Here is a 23,756-nt window from a genome sequence, read left to right on the forward strand (position 1 = left end):
ATCATGCATGATCCACACTGAAGTTCGTATTTATTCTTTGGAGTCTCTCAAGTATCAGTTACACACAAGCATTGATAAAAAAACAAACAAATGACTTTTTCAAGGCAAATGCTGAATGGTGGCTAGACAGCCTATACAAATTTGAAGGTTATGCATCTCTTATGTGATTTGGTTCTTGAGGAGAGAGATTGAGTGAACTGAGCAGACGTTTGAAGCAACATTAAATGTTTTATTAGACGTTTTCATGACCATTAACTTTAGTGGTATAATCAAATTTGTGTCATTTGAACTCGGTAAAAAAAAATTAATAAATCAATAAATGAATAGTTCAACCAAAAATTAAAATTTACTCTCCTTCAAACCATTAAGATGGAAATGAGTTTGTTTTTCATCAGATTTAGCAAAATTTAGCGTTAAATCACTTGCTCACCAATGGATCCTCTGCAGTGAATGGGTGCCGTCATAATGAGAGTCCAAACAGCTGATAAAAACATCGCAATAATCCACAAGTAATCTTCAGTTCATCAATTAACTTCTTGTGAAATGAAAAGCTGCATGTTTGTAAAAAAACAAATGCGTTAAGATGTTCAAACCGTTCCATCTAAAATAAAAGTCAATAATCCATAATAATGTTTCCTCCAGCAACAAATTGATTTTATCTGAATCAGGAGAGAAATATGCACAGATCAAGCAATGTTTATAAGCCAAAACAAATATGTGGTTGGATTTTGAGAGGACAACAGGGGATTGACTTTGTTACTTGAGAAAGTGATACTATGGATTATGGACTTATATTTTAGCCAGAAGCAGCAGTTTGATATCAAAAATATATTTCTTACAAACGTGCAGCTTTTGCTTAACCAGATGCTAACTGATGGACTGGAGTGGTGTGGATTATTGTGATGTTTTTATCAGCTGTTTGGACTCTCATTCTGACGGCACCCATTCACTGCAGAGGATCCACTTGTGAGCAAGTGAAGGAATGCTACATTTCTCCAACATTTCTTTACAGTGTTCTCTAGTTCATGACTTTCATCTTTTATCTCCCTGCTTGTCCGTAAACAAACGTGTTGCTAGGCAACATGCCCCTGCAGTCGTGCTGGTGGTGGTTGTTAATGGAGGGTCTCGAGCCAGTATTGTTCCTGAAACGCTCCCCTCCCCCTGAACCAGGAGTCTGAAACACTCCTCTCCAGCGGGAGGAGGAGACGGGCTTTATGAAGGCCACAGCACTTACGGGAACGAATAAAGAACACATTCCTACAGTCCTTCCTGGAGGAATGTTTACACCATTCCCATTAGAATTATTTGCAATCTGGAAACAATCCATACAAGAAATTCTGTAAGAATTAGAAGTGATCCTGGTGAAACTTTGATGCTTGTTGGTTTTTATAGTTTGAACGTCTTAACTTCTATTTTCTTATCTGGCTCTCATGATAGTTCAATAGAGAACTTTTGTTCTAAAACAATGTTTCACAACAAGAACAAAAAATAGTCTTTAATGTCTCAGCTTGCCTCTCCTACACAGTAGTGACATTAAATGCTGGATTTTGTTCAGATATTTCTCCTGAGGAACAAATACTCTCCTCTAGAGTGTCAGGAGAATCTCATTATTGTCTCAAATCTCAGTATGAACATTTCTCATCAAATCATCTGAGCTGCTATTCAAATTCATTGTCAACTTACATTTACATTTATGCATTTAGCAGACGCTTTTATCCAAAGCGACTTACATTGCATTCAATTTACAGTTTTTACATTTTATCAGCTCTTTCACTTCGTTCTCAGCGCACCTTCATCCGTCTTTCTTTTCCGATTGGCACTCTGATAGATGTTTATTTTAGCCATCTGTTTTTAGATGTTCCCTTTCGAATAAATCAGGAGTTCAGTAAGGATTCCTGCAGATTTTGTGATGATTCTCAGGCTCACACCTGTCAGAGCTGGCATCAGATCTCTGTGTGGGTCCGTGAGGGAGTTTTCCAGGGAGGCTGATATTTAAATCAAACCAGTACTAGATTGTAGTAGGGTTTGATAATCAAATGAAGGTGCGCTCTTTCAACTTCAGCTTTATCAACTTCCCTGCTAACAAAAATGTTTTGCTAATGTTCTATTAAGTTATTCAAAATTTTTTTTTAATTGTTTTATTTTTGGAACATTAAGGGAGCATTCCATATTTTCATTTTGCGAACATCGTAGGAATGTTACTTTTGAACATTTTCGGAACATTCTGAAATAATTAGTAACATTTAAAAATGTCTCTGTAAAAAGTAGCGTTACTCAAAATGTCTCAACGTTTTTTAAGGCCTGGTTTCAGGTCTTAGACTAAACTGGTATTATGCCTTTTATATTAAGACATTTAAGCAGTTGGTCACACTTTATTTTAAGGTCCAGTTCTTGGTATTAACAAACCATTAACTATGGTAATAAACTAAACCCCTAATTTGCTTCTTATGAATGGTTAGTAAAGTGGTTAAATTTAGGCATTGGGTAGGATTATGGATGTAGAATATGGTCATGTAGAATATGTGCTTTATAAGTACTAATAAACAGTCATGAATCTCGCTGACTGACACTGAAGAGAAGAAACCGTTGAATAAAGTTATTTTTGTTGTCTTTGGGTGGAGAAAGCACTGTACATTCACTCCCCCCACCTACAATCCCTGCCAGCCCGAGACTCGAACCAGCAACCTTTGGATTACGAGTCTGACTCTCTAACCATTAGGCCACGACTTCACCCTGATCTTGATCATGGTAGTTCCATTGCTGTCTATGGAGGGTCAGAAAGCTCTCAGATTTCATCAAAAATATCTTAATTTGTGTTCCAAAGACAAACAAAGGCCTTACGAGTTTGGAACAACATGAGGGTGAGTAATTAATGAGAGAATCTTCTTTTTTTATTTTTTTTTATTTACACTGAGCAAACATTTTTATTAAAGTTGCTTTTCATAACTTTGAGAGAACGTTCTCTGTTAGCTGGCTAGTGACTCATTTGAGCCTCTTTTATTTTAGGAGAAACAACAGTGATAAAGTTCTCAGCTGTGTCTCATTGAGATTGTCCTGTGGTCATGTGATCTGTTAGAGGGGTGTGATGTGCTATATTGCTCTGTTCTGAGGTGTGTGTGTGTGTGTGTGTGTGTGTGTCTCAGGGCCCCTCTTTTTCTTGTTTCCTTGGTCACACTGACGGACACACACACACTCACTATGGCGGCCTCAGAGACGTGCAGCTCCATTCCTGAGTCTCCTGAACCAGAGACCTGTGACGGACCGAAGCTGGACCAGAACCAGCAGCAGGACCAGACCCTGCAAAACCAGAACAAGAAGAAGGAGGAGGAGGATGAAGAGGACGAGGAGGATGAAGGATCTGAACTTCAGGACGAGGGGCCTTCAGACCCGGAGTGTGTGGAGGAGAGATTCCGGATCGACCGGAAGAAGCTGGAGCTCATGCTGTACGGTGAGTGTTTGATCGATGACTGTAATCTGTCATGGTTTTCTGTAGAATTATTCCAGAAGCTTCATTAATCTGTGCATGCAAATGAAACCCGTTTAGAAAGCCACCTGTCATGGTTTTCCAGCAAAATGTCCTTCTGTATGCACTGAGATGTGATGTTAGGGAGCATTAGATGGATGTGGCCCGTTTGTGTGGCGGTTCTGCCATGATGAACAGGTTTAATGGTCTGTTATCATGAGCTGTCCAGGAAAATTCTGGAGTCGAGTCAAGTTTAACCGCCTGCGATTCATCAACACGAGATGGAGTTGACATTCAAATCCCTCAGAGATGAGAGCGAGTGACAGATTGAACTTGTTAGAGAGGAAAGCAAAGAAATGCCAATGTTTTTGTGCTGATCTGTTATAGAAATTCAGAAGTTCTCCTTCAGACTTAATGGAGGAGTTAACTTTAGGTGAAAGATCTGATGTGAAGTTCATCTTAAAGTTCCTTAGAATTAGAAACATAAGTATTTATTTTTTTGAAAAAAGGTGCCTCTGATTGCTTGGCAAGCAAAGCTCTCCTCGTAAACACATGATTTGAGGAATGGCTTGTGTCTGGATCTCAAACGCTGGACTTGCACACTCTGCTTTAACGGCGATTCTTGCTTCAGTCATCTGTGTTTCTGCTCATTGTGTCTTTAGTTCGCTGTGTTTGCTTCTTTCACAGGGAGGTGAATTAGTTTTGCGTCAGCATCGGTTGCTCTAACAAAACTTTGCTGTTTGACGCCGTTTCTCAGAAGCAACTTTGGGGGATTTTTCTTTTATACACACACACACACGCTGGTTGTTCAGTCATTCTTGCTTGCAGAGCTGTGTAACCCGTAGTGATGAGGAGCAGTTAATGAAAGGAGGGATGTTCACCCTAACCCTGTAAATGTCACTCTGGGGCAAATGTGTTTAACTTTACCACCCCACAAACACTCTCCATAGGCGTAATGGGTTTCAAACTGTACAAACTGTATTTTCTGTCTCCTTATCCAAGCCCTACCCCTCACAGAGGTACTAGGGAGACAAAAAAACACCTTGTAGCTTCATTAATTGTATTTTTTTATTTATTTCAGTAATATTTACATTTTTGGTAAAGCATATAAAGTATCATATAGTCTATATATTGTCTACATATAGTTTAGAAATAGATTATGTGGAAACAGAGTTCATTATGAACAAAATATGCTATTATGAATGTAAAACATGCACTATATTTTTTTACAAAAATACACACAGCTGTTTATTTAACTACCATTTACATTATTGGTAAAGCATATTTTGTGTGTGTATATGTGTGTATTTCTGTATGTGCGTGTGTAAATGTGTATATATATTTGTCTACAAATAGTGTAGTTTAGAAACAGGCTATATAGAAAATCTGTAAACAGCACATCAACAAAATATGGTTGTATAAATTCAAATTATGTTAAATTCCATATAATTTAAATTCCATTTAATAATTATATTTTGTATAATGTATAATTAAATATATTTTATAAAATATAAAAAATATATATTTTTTTAATCATGTTTTAAAATGAAATATGGTGTATAAATCCTTTTTTCTCTGTCTTTATCTCCTGCAGAAGGTTCTGGACTGTCAGGCGAGGAGTTCTTCCAGAAGGTAAGAAACTGAGTTCAAATAAACATCTAATAATAACCAGTGTTGTTTTAATGTCATTGATATCTTATTGTAGTTTCTGTTAATATTTTGAATTTTAATTTCTTATTTCAGGTAATGAAAATGTGTTTTATTGTTTTAGTTTTAGTATATGTGCTATAATACACCTGATATTAACTCATCTTTGATCAGTTCCTGATATGGGCCACATTCACATTTCCATATTTAAACATTCATAATCCTGTCAAAGCAGCTGCCATCTGCAGACATCAACAAACGTGTGCATGTGTTTGTTGAGATCCTCTGGTGTCTCAGTATGAAGATGACATCCTGTTTTTTTGGGGCAGTTTTATGGTCTTTTGTTAAGTAAGGAGAAAGAAAAAAAGTCACTGAAGTGATTTTGTCCCAAACACACAGAACAGATTCGCTGTTATGACGCTAAAACTAAGAGCTTTGAGATGCTAATGAGCCATTGTCTCTGTTGAATGGAGGATGTAAAGATGCAAATTGAGTGTCTTTTGAACCGTAGTTTCTCTTCCTCACACACTCATTGTCTCAGGTGATGAGAGAAACACACACGCAGGTGAAATGGCCATCCAAGCTGAAGATCGGTGCCAAATCAAAGAAAGGTGAGTGCTGTCACACTCCTGTCATCATTTATTTACCCTCATGTTGGTTCAAAACTAAAAAGAGTCACTTAGTTGAATGTCCAGGCTGCTGTTTTACATACAATGACCAAAATTTCTAAAGCACCATAAAGGTGTCATAAAGCTAGTCGGCATGACCCATGCACTGTATTCCTGCTGTCTGGTTACATGCAATTGCCTTTGCCATGATTGACATCTGACCTGACATAATGTCCACCAAGTCTGAATATGCAGAGGCGGTTTAAGCTAAAGTCATACGGGTTAAAACCCAAACTATGCTTTGATTCACTTTTTTTTATTTTTTTTTTACTATAAGTGCAAAATGTTCTCTTTTAGGGTGTTATCAGTTATCAGTTGTTATAAACTAAATATAAAACATTTATGTTAATTGAAATAAAATCTAAAAAAAACCTTAAACTTATTTTATTTCAGTCAGTTGCCAAGGCAACTTTTCTCATTTTTGTTTAGTTTAAGTTGAAGTTCTAAAATGACTAAAACTAAAATAAAAATGAATAAAAACTGGAAAAATACTATATATTTTTTTAATATTTAGATTTTTTTTTCAGTATTTTATCGTCTAGTTTTTATCAATTCTTGTTTCAGTTTTAAGTACTTTATTACTTCAAGTTAAACTAAATGAAAATTTGAAGTGTTGCTTTGCCAACTAACTATAAAGCAAGTTTAAGCTTTGTATTTTTATTTCAGTTAACAATTTAGAATTTTTAATGAAAATGTTTGTGAACAGTCTTAGACATTATTCAAGAAATTATTTATTTATGTGTGGTGTTATTTTCAGCAAAATGTTATTTTTTTAGGGTTTGGGTTGGTCCAGTGTTGTTATGGCAAACTAAAAGTAAAACATTTTTTTACTTGTAAAATTACATTTTATTTAAACAAAGTAAACTTTAACTGAAATAAAATAAACTGAAATAGACATGAATAAAAACTAAACAGATATATATTAAAAAGGGGCAAAAACACCCCAAAATTGCTAAAACTTAAATCCCAGATATCTTTGTTCACACACAAATATTAAAGAAATATTATTTTATTTCTGCTTTTATTTTATTTTTTATTTCATTTGATTTTAGAATTATTTTCATTTGATTTTATTTCAGTTAGTTTGAATATGCAGATAAGATTTTGAAAGCAACTATTTACTTTCTCAACAAATGTAGTAAGTGTAATAACATGCACCAACGAATTGTTCACAATAAATTGTTCATAATAAATAAAATAATATTTTCATAATGTTTTGAAATGTAATGACTATCTCTATCTCTTCTTTACTGCTGACAAAAATAAAGGCCATTTTCATGATCCCAATCCACATGTTTTCCACTGAATATTTTGGTGTTATGGGAGTCAAATGCATTGTGATGATTTGTGTATTTCTGTTCAGATCCTCATGTGAAAGTGGAAGGAAAGAGAGCAAACGTTCTGGAGGCCAAACGCAAGATTTTGGAGGTTCTAGAGACTAAGGTGAGATTTGAGCTCCTTTGATTTCTCTGTTCATCGGCCCTGTGGCAATCTCACAGCAGCCCACCTGTGCACAGGTGAATAAAGTCACGCTGAAGATGGACGTCACACACACAGAGCACTCTCATGTTATCGGGAAAGGTGGCGGGAACATTAAGAAGGTCATGGAGGACACTTCCTGTCACATTCACTTCCCCGATTCCAACCGGAACAACAGCGCAGGAGAAAAGAGCAACCAGGTATTCATTTCCCTCACTGTTGTAGCATACTGCTGCACTGCTACATACTACATGATTCCTTTGAGTTTTATGTGATAATGTAAGCAAATAAATGTAAGTATGAACCTGCAGGTGTCAATCGCCGGGCCGGTTCAGCTGGTGGAGTCTGCCAGGAGACAGATCCGGGTCAGTGATTCATTAACATTAACATTCATTATATTCAAACATGTCAATCAGTATTCATAGACTAAGATTTTTTTCTTTTATTTATTTATTTTTATTTATTAAGATTTTTATGTTTAAGATGTGTCTTGGTTATATTTCACCTCATAATCAGAAAGAAAGAAAGATCAAGACCATAAAAGGGTCATAAAACACATTTTGTGAGATGTTAACTGATATGTATAGGTTGCACATCACTGAAAATAATATGATCACTCATTATTATTATTATTAATAAGAAATAGGTGTATTTTTTCTTTCAGATTAGTATTTGTTTGTGTTTTTAATAATATCTATTTTTTTTTTAATCTGTTTTAGTTTTAACTTTATTTAGTTCTAGTTAGTTTAGCACTTCAACTTAAAGAGAAATGTTGCCTTGGCATCTAACTGAAATAAAATAAGTAAAATAAAAATATATATTTTATTTTATTTCAAGTTACATTTTTTTATAGTTTTGCTTTTTTTTGATGTAATGATATTTAGTAATGGATATTTATAAAATCTTATAACACAATGTTAATTTGAATATATTAATATAATATTACAAGTTAATATATCATAATATATATAAATAATAAAAATATTTGTGAAGTATTTATACTTTATGGTAATTTCTATTATGCTACCTTTAATTTTTATGATGCTTAAATGGCATTTTAACAGGGGTGTGTAGACTTTTTATATCCACTGTATTAATATAATATTATATAGTCATATTTGTAAATTTTTTATACATCATGGTAGTATTTGTCATGCTACTTTTTATGCTGATTTAAATTAAAAAAAATATTGAACTACAGTAATGAAAATCTAATACGAATAATAAAATGTGACTGTCATTCTAATAAATATTCATTATATTCAAATATATGACTTTATATTCAACTTTCATAGATTTAGATTCAAATATGTGTTTTAAGGGTGTGTGCACGTGAATCTGATTTGCAGGACCTGCAGCCCCTGGTGCTGACCTTTGACCTGCCTGTGACCCTTGTGGGGGGTGCGGTGTGTGACACAGGCTCGCCGGTGATTCAGCACATAGCTCAGGCGTTCGGAGTGAGCGTCAGCTTCAGGACGCAGCCCAAACTCTACTGCAGCACCTGCAGCGTGAGAGGAACGCAGGGAAACGCCGCTGCTGTCAAGGTGACGCTCGACTTCACACACGACACAGCGCCGCATGCAGCATCAATAACTGACCTTTGACCTCTGCAGAAGGCCACCTGCGTCCTGATGGAGCTGCTTCTGGGTGCGGAGGCGCTGGCTGGGATAACGGGGGTGATGGTGAGCACACAGCTGGATGTGACCTCGCAGCAGCACCTGTTCCTGTTGGGTCAGAACGGAGCCAACTTCCTGACCGTCATGCATCAGACGCACACGCAGATCATCCTGCCCGACCTCAGCACTCCGCAACACACACCCTCGCTCCTGATCCAGGGCACGGCCGACGGAGTGTGTGTCGCTCGACAGCAGCTCATGGTGTGTGTGTGTTGTGCTCAGTTTGGTGATATAATGGTCACAAGAAGTGAGATACAGTGTTATTTTAGTGTTAAAATTCTACAATAGTATTTATTAATATTTTGAAAAATTATTTATTATGTATACTGTATATAAATACACACATCCACATATAATAAATACACACCCGTATTATATAAACAAAAACTTTAATTTTGGATGTGATTAATTGTGAATAATCATTGCCCAGCACTAATTTTTTATAATAAAAAAACTAAATTGGCTTCAATGATCAGTGAAGAGTGTGAAGCGATCTTAGCAGGAAATGGGCGTTTTTAAAATTTCAGTACCGAATGGTATCACGATCGGTACTTTTGACAACACTATACTGAAATAACACTGGGTCAGTCTGAACTCATTATAATTTACAGGTAATTTCTCCCAAAGTGCTTCTTTCACATTCATCAGTTTTATTATTTTAAATGCAATTACATTTCGAACAGTAGCAGACGAAACAAAATGACTATATCATCACATCAGCGTTTATGCATGTCTAATGGTGTGTGAAGACGTTTCTATCATTCAGTCATTATATACTGTGGCCCCAGACAACATGTACAGTGTGCCCCAGTTAAAAAAGTCAAAAATTAATTGCATTAGGAAATGTCATTTAATGTGAAAATAGAACACAAACACACAATTCTGACAGGATTACAGCATTCAGGATGCTTAGTATACAATAAACAATAGACATTTGTCAAGAAGTCCATTTCCTCTGAGGTGAATGAATGTGACACATCTGGATGAGACTATATCCATGTGTTGATCTCCTGCTGCTGTGATGTGTGTGTCTTCTTGTTCAGGACTGTCTGCCCGTCTGCCTGATGTTTGATTTGAAGGACGAGGGAGAGTCTGACCCTCGGAAACTCGCTCAGATGATGCAGAACCTGGGTGTTTTTATCAGCATCAAACCCAAGGTCAAGCAGACAGCAAAGGTACTGCAGCACAGCTTCCACAATGCACCTGTCACCAAACACTCAAGAGAAAAGGCATGCATACAAATTCTTAGACTACAATTATGGTTGCAGTCATCATCTTTAGGGCCGTTCACACTGACAGCAGTAAACTCACTGCATTCTTTATCCTCACACGTTTCATCATTTCACTTTTTGGTTCAAAGAGCATGGGGTTATCGGTCATATTAGAGCAAAAGCCATGCATAGCTCATTATTCACCAAAAATATGACACCATTCAGATACTGCTGACATACTGTTTTTAATGTACTATTCTATGAGTTAAGATGCACTAAACGCAATGTTTAGTAAGCATGGGTAGTATGGTGAGGTAGTTTTTAAACTTATTTAGTCTTATTGCACAGCCAACATTTCAATATTTATTCACAAGTGAATCAATGTTATGGTTCAATGCCAATGCTTTCTTTCTCCCGCTAAATTTTGTTTTGATTTTCCATCATTTTAAGCATGTCTTGGTCATATTTCACCCCATAATTATAAAAACAACACTGTAAAATTGTATAATAAAAATAAAATATAAATGCATAATATGTAAAATATTATATTTTGCTCATAATAATGTAATTATAACTGATGTCATGTACAAATACAAAAAACAATATTCAAATATATACTATTTTATTAATCTAATATTAAACAAATTATATATATTTTTAATGGACAAAGTATTTATACAATTGTTATGCTGATGTAAATAAAAAGGGCTACAGTGATGAAAATGTTACTCACCAATTAAAACAAAACAAAATCAAACTCTATAAAACTTAAATTGTTTAATAGTGTATAGAATAGGTAAATTTTATTTTAACTTTGCATTTTTTTGTGTTTTTTTATATATCTTGTTCAAATTTAAATTGATTTATTTTGTATTGTTACGTTTTTACACCATGAGCATTACAATTGTTTCAATGAAGAAACGACAACTGACATTTTTGTTCAACCATATTTTGCATAATTTTATTTTATAATCCTGTTTTTTTTTTTTGGCATATGAGGTGTTAAATGGTAACTCTTTTAGCAGATCATATATAATTTTATTTTATAATACTGTTCTTTTTTTTGCATGTGAAGTGTTAAATGGTAACTGTTTAATACTAGAACCGCCAGAGGTTGCTGTATACCTAAAAGCTCCAGCGGGTAAATTTTACCCACACGCATGGCAACTGTTTTTATATGGCTAAAGAACATATTATTTCACTGTATTATGCCACTGTCTTCACAAAGAAGTGTCTACAGTCATGAAATGATTATGTCTAGTCGTCAACTATATTTTTACCCCGTTGTTTTATGTTCAAGGCTTTTTAATGCAGCCTGCACTAATCCATTATGGTCAGTAAGCTAAAAAAAAAAAGCCTGCACTGACAACAAAAATTAGAAGGTAGTAAATATTTGGGTGGTGCAATATTATAATACAATATCATTAATCAATATATTAGGATAACCCATGCCTAGACTAGAATATATAGCAACACGGTAGAGAACGATAAACGATATGGCTAGACAAAAATTAAATAATAAAACCAAAGTTTGACCAATTATGAGTAACGTTAGGCTAAAACATCTCAATATGATGTCTGGATCACTGTCAGATGAGCCGCCAGATGCTGAGCCGACCCAGACGCATAACTTAACCATCAGACTCTCCATCACTCATGGCATTTAGTGTTTCGAATACCTACTTTCCATAAATCGCCTAATTTGAGTCATTTTGACTTTATGAAACTGATAACTGCTAAATCAGTGAGTGAAAAGCGCTGCCTAGAAATGTATAATGTTAAAACATAAGTGGCAAGAAAATACATGCATTATATAGCGAGTAAATTTGACCCGTGCGGCGCTTATAGGTATAAATGCTCCGCTTATTGATCTGGTTTTACCGAAATAATTTTTAACAACATTGGATTGTAAATTACGTAATTTTAGTAAAAGTCAATGACAGGGAGACTTGAATGTTTTGTTGAAAATCTGTTATGTACATTTGGTTCTAGTGTTAAGCTCATCACATATCATTTTATTTTACTATACTGTTGTTTGTTTGTTTGTTTTTTTGCATATGAGGTGTTAAAGGGATAATAAAAGTGACCTCCGTTCATCTTCGGAACACAAATTAAGATGTTTTTGATGCATTCTGAGAGCTCTCTGACCCTCCCATAGACAGCAATGTAATTAACACAATCAACGTCCAGAAACGTAGCAAGGAGATCGGTAAAATAATCCATGTGACATCAGGGGTTCAACTGTAATTTTACGAAGCTATGAGAATATTTTTTGTGCGCAAAGAAAACAAAAATAACGACTTTATTCAACAATTCGTCGTCTCGTCACCCTACAGCGCCATTTTGGAGAGTATCCACTGAACACAAACATCGTATGCTGTTCTGTGCCAGCTGCGCCATGTGGAAACATTGTTTTCTCATAGCTACAGGAAATTATGGTTGTTGATGTCACGTGGATTATTTTACTGATGTCCTTGCTACGTTTCTGGACCTTGATCGTGTAAGGACACTTGCTGTATATGGGAGGTTCAGAGAGCTCTCGGGGTGCATCAAAAATATCTTAATTTGTGTTCTGAAGATGAACGAAGGACTTACGGGTTTGGAACGACATGAGGGGGAGTAATTAATGACAGAATTTTCATTTTTGGGTGAAATATCCCTTTAATAAACTAATGAAACATCAATCTATAAGAAACACACATTTGAACTATCCCTTTAAATGGTAACTCTTTAAAGTGTCTGTTTCCAGTCGGTGGTCGTTAAAGGTTTGGAGAGGAACATCAGCAGTCTTTACGAGGCCAGACGTCTGCTGCTGGGCCTGGACTCCACTGAGGTTTCCATGACGACCAAGAATGTGTCTGAGGTGGCGACCAAGACCCCTGTGGACCCTCTGGTGGCTAATAATGGAATCACAAGCTACTGGATCAATGTACTAATGCAGCAGCTGCACCTCATTGAGACAGGTGTGTGTGTGTGTGTTCGTGCGCTCACACTTCATCCTCTTTAGTTTCACTCATGCTTGTTTGTTATGCTAAATGAATGGTATGTTTTTTGTATGTGTCAATCTTCAGGTGCTGTGCCCTCTCCTGATGCCATGATTGGCTCTCTCTCTGGAAAGCCCCGCCCCTTGCCTCCTCCCGGATTGGCTGTTTCCTCAGAAGATGGACGGATAGGAATCAAAGGAGTGGAATCCAAATTAGAGAAGGTTTGGATGACCATGATGTTTATCATGGACATACTAGTGTCCTGTTTGTATATCACCTGTCTAGAACACGTGTTTGACCCCATAATTCAAATAAAATAAAATAAATAATAAAAATAAAATAATAAAATAAAATTAATACATAATAATAAGAATGTTTTATTTATAAAATATAATTACTAAAAATTATATCTAAATGGATTATATTATGACATTTTTAATTTAGTAAATTATTAAAATATTTACTATAATAATTTTAATTTTAAAATATATAAAATAGCATTTAAAATGGTAAAGTATTCATACATCATAGGTGTATTATTTGCTGCTTTGAATTTTTATGCTGATTTAAATAATACTTAAAAATATTATTATTACTATTTATTGTTCAAATGTAATGAGAATTATAAATAATTGGAATTACCAACAAAACTGTTTAAAACTCAAATTGTCAGGTTCATTATGATGAGTAGAATTGAGAGAAAAAAATTGCTTGACTACTAATAATAATTTAACAATATTAAAAAATAAGGTAATTTAAATAAGGTAATTCTGCATTTTTACATGCGGATTTGTGTAAAAATATCTTAATTTGGCAGTTCAGTCAAATAAAGAGTTATAAGAGATGTAATAAATCATCTCATTTATCGTCTCATAAACCTTTGTCACTTTGGAAATGGAAGAAATGGAAAGTCTCGTATTGTGATATGCAGTACAGTATCTCAAACAGTGTATAGAAAGTTGTATGTTTGTAGTTGCATAGAAATCTATGGGAATCTATAGGCTCATACTAATTGATCAGCTGATTGTACGAACTTATATGCTACTTGTATATCTTCAATTTAAATATGCATTTAATAAAATGCTAAAGTAAATTACATTGATTGACTGTAAACAATAAACTTTGATCATGTAATTGTATCAGATTCCAGAGACTGAGGATCAGCCGACACAAGCAGAGATGGAGTACTGCGTCATGCCACGTGCGGAGGTCACAGAGGTCAGAGAGATCGTCGTCAAGCCGACTGTCTCATCGAGGAGATGCAGCCAATCAGAGGCCTCGAGGGAGCCGAACCCACCACTCACACCAGAGAGGTAAAAGCCTCTGTCCTGAACAGACAGCGTTTGGACAGACAGTCCAGACGATGCTTTGGATTCCGGTCTAGAATATGATTTACAGCACTGAATGAAGCTGTGTGTGTGTGTGTGTGTGTGTGTGTGTGTGTTTCAGGTCAGTGAGAGTGGAGGTGGATGGTGTTTATCTGAACAGAGACAGACGCTGTAGTTTGAGAATATTCCCATCTATGGATGCTAATAATGAGGTAAAGCACTTTCGCATTTTTAAAATGAAGAAAAAACTGCTTGCTGTAAATGCATTGCATCTACTGTATGAATCATTTTTCAGATTTAACTCTGTTACAGTTCACAAATAAAATCATTTCTCTTACTGGTTTGAAACAGTTTTTGTTTGCTGTTTATTTGAACAGGATCATGAATATGAGAGAAAGAAGCTGCTGGCAACTCAAGGTTTGTGTGTTTTTTTTTTTTATTGTAGGACTTAAATCATTAGTGAGAAAAGACGATTGATAACTTAATATATAAAATAGTATAATAAAATAAAATATATATTATGTAGAATATGTAATAGATGACATGAAGCAAATTTTAAAACAGTTTTTGCAGTGTGGCTTTATTTTATGATGATTAAACACATTTTAATTTGTAAACACTACTACTACTATTATTACTACTAAGTCATCTAGAAATATATAAAATATTGTTGTGTTATTAGAATATATTGTGTATGTTTTTGTCTTTATTATAATTTTATATATTGTTATTTTTAAATAATATAAGAACTATATTTTCTAATTTCTTCAGTTTTATATACTTTTATATGACCTATATACAGTGCTGCTTGAAAGTTTGTGAACCCTTTAGAATTTTCTATATTTCTGCATAAATATGAACCCAAACATCATCAGAAGTCCTGAAAGTAGACGGAGAGAACCCAATCAGTCAAATGAGACAAAAATATTTTCTTTGTCATTTATTTATTCAGGAAAATGATCCAATATTGCATATCTGTGAGTGGCAAACGTATGTGAATCTCTTGGATTAGCAGTTAATTAATTAATTCAAAGAACAGGGATCTATCAAAGTCTTGTGGAAGTGAATCATGTCACGAACAAAGGAGATTACTGAGGACCTCGGAAGAAGAGTTGATGTTGCTCATCAGGCTAGAAAAGGTTACAATACAATCTCTAAAGAGTTTGGACTCCACAAATTCACAGTCAGACAGATTGTGTACGAATGGAGGAAACTCAAGACCACTGTTACCTTCCCAAGAAGTGGTCAACCAAAAAAGATCACTCCAAAGCTATTATTATCTAGAATGATAATAATTGTAAATCTAATATTTACTCCAGAGTTTTACTTTATATTACAGACTGATTTTCTGCAACATTTTCAGCGTCTCACATCAAAGTATAATCTTTGTGTGATCTGATGTGACGATGAAGCCTTAAAGTTGAGTGATTTAAGTTCAGATTGTTATTGTGGGCCTTGGCTGGATGGACTCGTGCCGCTGCAGGCTCCATCTATTTGGCATTCATCATGCTGTATAAAGCTCAAAATGGATTAAAGAGCTGGAGTGTGCCAGAGAGGTGATATAGGGGAGCCATTTAAGCGTTACGCAGTGCCAGAGAGGGTGATAGAGGGACCCATTTCAGAGTTACACGCTGCCAGATTTATAATGGAGTACAGCCACTTCACCCACTGAATATGCAGACAGATGAACACTCACACACACACACGGAGAAACCTGACATCAGATCATTCTGGCTAGATGACATGAAACGTGTGACGACTTCCACTACATTCATCTCTTCTGCACCTCTTGTTAATTGGGAGACAAGGAATATTTGTACTTTAATTCTAATATAATTTAAAATGAATTACACTATAAGAAAATTGGGTGTAGGATTTACTTTGAAACAGTTTTCACTTAGAATTTCACCAAAAATTACTAAGAAAATACAAATAACTTATTGAATTAAACATGAGATTTTGAAGTAGAAAAACTGAAATGGAAATTCCTTGTAAAATGTACTTCAACAATCTTTGTTTTATACAGTATATATGTATGTATGTTAGAATATATACAAAATATTATTTAAATTTGTAACGCATTTATAAATCATAAGTGTACTTGTTGCTTTTTTTGTTTTCAAAAAAAAAAAGAAAAGAGAAATATGCTTTAGGAATTGGCATCAAAATAAGATATAATTTTTTTTTTCTATTTACATTTGAATTTTAGTTACATCTTAGTAATTTTGTGTATTTTGTTATTTTATAATGTCTTTATATTTCTTATTCATTTTAATTTTAACTTTAGTTTTTAGTTATTTTAGCACTTCAACTAAAAAATGAGAAATGATGCTTTGCCAGGTAATTGTAATGAAATACGTTATATTTAATATTTTTTATTTATGTTAACATTTATTTTATTTTCATTTTTAATGGTCTTAGTTTTTAATATTAGCTTTAGTTAATGATAACCCTGCTACACACTCCAGAAACTGATACAGTGACTTTTAAAATAAACTCCCATTTAAACCACTTCATTCACACACACGAGAGAGAGAGAGAGAGAGAGAGAGATGTGGAAAGGTAGCAGCACTTTCTTCTGCATGACTGCTTTTGATTAAGTTGCTTAATTAGGTGGCAGGTGTTTAATAATGCAGGGGTATACACACACACGCGCACACACACACACACACTTTAATTAGAGCTGCTACTGTATGCCAGTGTAAATCTGGATGTGGTTCTGAGCGTGTAATGTTTCCAGGCATTCACGATTATGTGTGGGTTTCATAATGCCTGTGATGTAATCTGTGAAAACCTGTGTGTGTGTGATAGCCATGCAGCAGAAGCCCGTGGTGACTGAGGTTCGAACCCCTACAGACACCTGGAGCGGCTTGGGCTTCTCAAAATCGATGCCCACTGACGCTGTGAAAGAGCTGAGAGCCGTGAGCCGCCGCTGCTACAGACCCTACCACAACCAGCAGGTACACACATCAATATTTAATTCACATTTATGCATTTAGCAGCCACATTAATCCAAACTAATTTAGGAGCATAAGCACTTTGTTAAAGAGACAACAATGTTCAGCTCATTCCACCAGAGGGGATCAGAGAGGGTGAAGGTTCTGGAAAGTCACTTTTTGCCACGTTATGAAAGATCAACAAGGTGCTGTGACCATAGCTGGTGGGAGGGAGACTTTTAGTTTTCCATATGAGGACAGATTATAAGCTTTTATTTATTTATTACAAAGCTAATTTGTCTTTTCAAAACTCAGTATCAAATTCAGCATGTGCGTCAACACAGTGAGTTTTGAACCAACAAACACCACTCATATTTTCTTCATGACATAAAAAATCAAGTTGTTTTGACAAAGGATATTTTGGTTTGTTTATTTGTGATTTGATTAAAAGTGACTGTAAAAACATTTATAATGTTACAAAAGATTTCTGTTTCAAATAAATGCTGTTCTTTTAAACTTTCTATTAATCAAGGAATCTTGAAAATTAAAATGTTTCACAGTTTCCACAAAAAATATGAAGCATCACAACTGTTTTCTACATTGATGATAATCATACATGTTTCTTGAGCAGCAAATCATCATATTAGAATGATTTCTGAAGGATCATGTGACACTGAAGACTGGAGTAATGATGCTGAAAATTCAGCTTCGATCACAGGAATAAATGACATGTTACAATATATTCACTTAAGAACACATTTTAAATTGTAATAATATTTCACAACTTTAAAATCTTAATTATTCATTTTTTTTTCTTTTGGGATTTTGAAATCTCCTTCTAACATAGAAAAGAGCAGCAAAACATCTGCTTTTTATTCCACAGCAGACATAAAGTCATACAGGTTTGAAACAACTTCGAGACTTCTTTCAAAAATCTTATCGACCACAAACTTTTGAACTGTAATCTTAGCCTTGCCATAGCAATAATGGAATGAAGTTCATCAAAGTTACGTTTACATGAGCAACTTCAAATTTCCTGAGTGTAAACATTAAACGCAAGTGTGTGTGTGTGTGTACTAAATGACAGACTGCACAATTACCCACCTGTGTGAGGAAACCGGTTTATGAAAAGATTCATTTTTGATCAGTGGAATACAGCGAGTCTGTACACACACACACACACACACACGCTCGTGCGTGTCTGTCATTCAGAGCAGTGCAATCATGGAGAAAAGTCTCTAAACTCCAATCACAGACGTGTATGAGCAGCACATCCCCGTTCCTTTCACTTCCACCCTCATTTCCTCTCCGCTGGGATAATAAGACTCTCTCAATTAAAGATCTCAATGGAAGCGGTTTAGCACCGCACTGCAGCGCTGATTGAATCTGTTTTTGATTGTTACTGCTGTTTGGATCACATTATTTTTGAGAATAAGTGAAGCCCTGTGAAGGATTCAAATTGAAAAGTTATTGAAATCTTTTTGTGTTGTGTTTTGTGTTCGCTTTCTTTCCATTGTGCTTTATCTGTTTGTAAAGGGTAGTTCAATCAAAGATGAACCTTTTGTCATCATTTACTCAAATCTTTATGACTTTCTGTCTGCTGTGGAACACAAAAGCAGATGTTTTGCTGCTCTTTTCTAATCAAAGCAGACAGTGACCAGGAGATGAAAATAGAGGAATAATTAACATTTTCAGTGCTTTGAAATTACTTTGATTTAATACTTTATTTGAACCAATTACGATTGCCTCATCGTTAGTTTATATATAAATATAGTCATATTAAAGCCTGTTTTTCAACTTGGGTTTATTTTTATTACTAAATTGTCAAAATAATGAGTAGATTTCTTGATTACCAAAATAATTGTTAGTTATGGCCCTAGAATAGTTAAAACATTACAAAATACAGCTGCATTGTTTTGTGATTAAAAGACAAATGTTTTGCTTAAAAATAGTATTAAAATATTCTCTGATTCTAGTGAACCAAGTATCTGCATTTTGTCTCGTCTCATGAGCGAAGTTTATTGTCACACCCCTAGCGTCTACAAGCATGATATAGCTCATATTTTCCAAGTGTATGATATAGCTTTTATTCTTCAGGTCAATCATGTATTCATAAAATAAAAGGAAAGTGTACTTTGCCATAGTATAGTTTTAAATGTTAAAATGGCCATAGTCACTGCATGCTTTCATTTTGCAATTTCTGTACGAACCCTGTTACTGTCACTTTTGATCAATTTAATGTGTCCTTGCTGAAGAAAAGGAATGGTAGTTGAATTGTAAATTGTGAAATTGTAATTGTTTCAGAAAATGTCACTGTTTTTCCTGTATTTTTAATCAAATAAATGCAGAATTGAGGTGAGCAGAAGAGACATACAGTAGTAAAACTTGCTGTGTCACGTTTAGGCAAATGTCCTTTTCAGTTTTATTATTATTGTAATAATAATAGCTTCACAGAAGAATGAAAGTTCTTTTTATTTCTGACTTTTTAATAAGGATTTTGTCTGGTTGCAGTCGTGGAGTTCACAGAGTGGAAAGGAACGCGGATGGAACGGCAGCAACTCAGAAAACTGGAGAGAAAGACGTGGATCTTTGTCTTCATCCCCACCTCCATCATCATCCTCCTCCTCATTCTCGTTCACGCCCTACAGTCTGTCAGCGTCCCGAACAAGCAAGTGTGCTGCTAAACTCACCGCTCTGCTCTTTAATTGCAGAGGGTGTGACATATCTTGTTTAATTAGCAGTAACGATTAAATTAGTTGAGCTGCTCATTACACAATTGAATTCTGCCAGCAGCTTTATTTCAAGGTGAAACAATCACTTATGCTGAAACACGTCAAGATTTAGAACCTACTGGGAAATTAAAATATTATGAGCTTCTCATTTCTGACCTTTGACCTGCAGCAGAGGGATACCTGACCGGTTCTGAGGGCGGGGCATCCAGACATTTGATTGGCAGGTCTCCCAGTCCTTCCCACACAGACGATCTTATTGAGTTACTGGCACAGCTGGGTCTGGAGAAATATATTGACATTTTCCAACAACAGGAGGTAAATACACAACACCCCCCCCTCACACGTCCCAGACGGCACACCCACAGACGCCCACGCCGCTGTTGTCTGATGCATATCTGGCTCTGAGCGCTTTTAGGAGTCAGAGCGCACAGGTTTATTTTAGTCTGCCTGGAAACAAAGTCATGTCTAAAGGTTTGAGATTGAACTAGTCGGTGGGTTTGCCAAAGTTCAGATCTTTAAATACTCTGAGTTTTGTTTGAGCCGGTTAGTAGAAAGTAAACTTGATTTCCATGAGAAGAACTGTATATTCTGCACTCTTTTCTGTCTGTGAAATAAATCAGTATTTACACTGCTAAAAATGAGTTTGTTATTCAGTATTTTTGTAATGTTATTCAGTACAAAAATCTAAATATTCCTAAATGAAGACACATTTATTTGAGAAGCAAAATGACAAATTTATTCTAAAACGAGACTTTACATTTGATCAAAAAAGAACAAGTATCTGCTAATGAGGTAAGAATTATTAAGCTTGTTTTGCCTTTGAATTAAGTTTATTTTTCTGACTCTTTGGCAGATATTTGTTCTTGTTTGAAGTATAAACTCACTTAGTTTTGTTAAATTTTTCAGGAAACAAAACTTAAGAAATAAGTAAAAAAAATAGATTTTCATCATTAAAAAATTAAAGATAAATATAATTAAATAAGTGTATCTTGATTTTAAGAATGTTTAGATATTTGTACTGGAAAACAAGACACAAAGAGTAATATTTATTTTTTTGCAGTGTATTATAGATAGAAAATCAGATGTGCAGTTATTTGAATGTTTTCATTGTAAAGGAAATATCGATACTTAATGAATATTAATAAAAGTATTATTGCTATTAGAATTATTTTACATTTGATCACTTTTGAGTTTGCAATAAATATAGCCTTTAATAAATAATACAACCATTAGAGATATTTGCCACACACCACTTCCCTTTCCCTTTTCCCTAAAGTCAAATGTCTAATCGCACGAGACACATTCACACACACATACTATGACTATGTTCTCTGGTCTGTCAGATCGATTACCAGACGTTCCTGACGCTCTCAGATGAGGATTTGAAGGAAGTGGGCGTGAGCACGTTTGGAGCGCGACGCAAGATGATCCTCGCCATCACGGGTCACTCTCATTAGCCAAGCTGTCGCAAAACTCCACTTGATCATCTCAGCATATGGTGGATAAATATAAACACTTGAGTTTTCATTTGAAACTTTTCCCCCTCAACAGATTTGAGCAAAAAGAGGAAGTTTCCAGAAGCATCCATTATGAAGTCTGGATACCTGGAGGGAGGCGCGAGCGGCCGTCTCCCGCGGATCATGAACGAGGACGCGGCTGCCAAGAGTAACCGCTGGTGATGGGACGAAGTGACCGCTGTAGAGCTTCCTATAATGCCCCTGGGGCCGGTTTGTGCTTCCTATCATGTGGCCCTCTGGGACCAATCAAAGTGTGACATGATAGATGATTTCCATATAAGACAGAGAGGACAGATGTGTGGTGACTCTCAGAGGAAACATGCAGAGAAGTGTGACCTTCAGCGTGAACCGACCGACTGCCCATCCAGAACCCACGCTCAGTATGCAAGTCTCTGACTCTCTCTACCTCTGTTTCTCTGTCTACTGCACCTCTATGCAAAACTTCATTTCCTTTATGTATTGTTCAAATATGAGAATACTTTATGACTATGTTTCATTGTCAGTTAAAAATATTTTTATTAAATGAGAACCAAAAACATAGTTTCCTGTATTAACTTGAAGTAATGTTGGATTTAAGAGTTGTGGTGTCTATTAAAAAAAAATAAAAATCAATAATAAAAAGGAAAGTAATACTGGATTACTGTAAGCATGCATTGATCACAGGATACATATTTAATTCGGCCCTTTAAAATTTGTAATACAATAATTATTTTTTAATGTAATATTTTTTTGTGACAAAACCTTCAATAAAATAAGATATAATTATTTTAATTTCAGTTATTTTTGTGACAAAAACTTTGAAATAATAAAACAAATTAAATAATAATTATTTTAATGTAAATATGTTTTGTGGAAAAACCCTTCATTAAAATAAGTAATAAAATAATTATTTTAATATTTTTTTGTGACAACCTTCATTAAAATAAGATATAAAATTATTTAATTACAATCATTTTTGAGACACAAATAATTCAATGTAATAAATAATGAAATAATTATTTTAATGTAAATTTTTTGTGTGACAACCTTCATTAAAATAAGATAATTATTTAATTACAATCATTTTTGTGACAAAAAATTCAATGTGATAATGAAATAATTATTATTTGAATGTACATTTTTTGTGACACAAAACCTTCATTAAAACAATAAAATAATTCTTATTTTTAATGCAAATAGTTTTGTGACAACCTGCATTGAAATAAGTTAAAATCATTTTTATTTTAATTGAAATCATTTTTGGACACAAAACATTCATTAAAATAAGTAAATCTATAATTATTTAAATTGAAATCATTTTTTTGACACCAAAACCTCAGCCAATAGAGGGCATCCTGTCACTGTCTGTGCCTCTATGAGAGCTTCAATTTTGTGCATTAAAACTCTTCCAGGGAATAATTTCTCCTAGGAAATGAATGAATGAATGTTGTAATTTCATAACCTTGAAAATTACCAGCTCGGCAGAGTTCTGTTAAATAAATATACTGTGTGCTAAATGAATAATTAGCTGCTTTTATTCAGCAGTGAAAAATATGAAACCACTCTCAATATTTTGGCGTTGCACCCCAGTGCACAAGTGAAAGTTTTCAATTAAAATTATCTGTTGTGAGTGTGCTCAGCGTTTCTCTCATTTACAATTTAATGCATCTCTCGTCTGCATGTCATTCAGCTGGATTTCTCAAATACATCATGTGGATTTCAGCTGTGTCGATATCTTGGCTGTGGCTGATGGGGATTTTCACACTCTAACACTTTAGAAGAGTAAAATGTTAACAGCACAATATCAGAAACCGCATTGACCTGCATTACCCACGTTAAAATATTGCCACTTAACATTAACAGCATTAAGTCAATGGAGTGGAACAGAATAAATTAAACGCACAAACACACTCACACACTCTCTCTCTCTCTCTCACACACACACACACACACACACGTTGGTTTTTGTGGTTTATGGGGACTCTCCATAGGCGTAATGGTTTTTATACTGAACAAACTGTGTGTGCTATTGCCCTACACCAACCCTACACCTAAACTTAGCCCTCACAGGAGACCATTTAGTATGTTTTTTAAGCCTTTTGAATTACGGGGACATAGGCAGTGTCCTCATAAACC

General features: G+C 34.8%; 1 protein-coding gene across 1 annotated transcript; it reads left to right on the forward strand.

Moving 5' to 3' along the window:
- Positions 1–3,198: 3,198 nt before the first annotated feature.
- LOC306852914 (protein bicaudal C homolog 1-B-like) lies at positions 3,199–22,038 on the forward strand (the record flags this gene model as incomplete). The annotated part of the gene is made up of 19 exons (XM_079390032.1): positions 3,199–3,448; positions 5,058–5,095; positions 5,652–5,721; positions 7,142–7,221; positions 7,293–7,457; positions 7,569–7,622; positions 8,607–8,801; positions 8,871–9,134; positions 9,977–10,108; positions 12,894–13,107; positions 13,216–13,349; positions 14,272–14,441; positions 14,578–14,668; positions 14,834–14,873; positions 17,268–17,416; positions 19,904–20,060; positions 20,294–20,439; positions 21,468–21,567; positions 21,676–22,038. The coding sequence occupies 19 exons, from the start codon at positions 3,199–3,201 to the stop codon at positions 21,801–21,803; spliced, it is 2,577 nt and encodes an 858-aa protein (XP_079246158.1). The 3' UTR covers positions 21,804–22,038.
- Between the last annotated feature and the right edge of the window lie 1,718 nt (positions 22,039–23,756).

The sequence above is a fragment of the Barbus barbus genome (assembly GCF_936440315.1).
Source record: "Barbus barbus genome assembly, chromosome: 33".
NCBI classification, from domain to species: domain Eukaryota; kingdom Metazoa; phylum Chordata; class Actinopteri; order Cypriniformes; family Cyprinidae; genus Barbus; species Barbus barbus.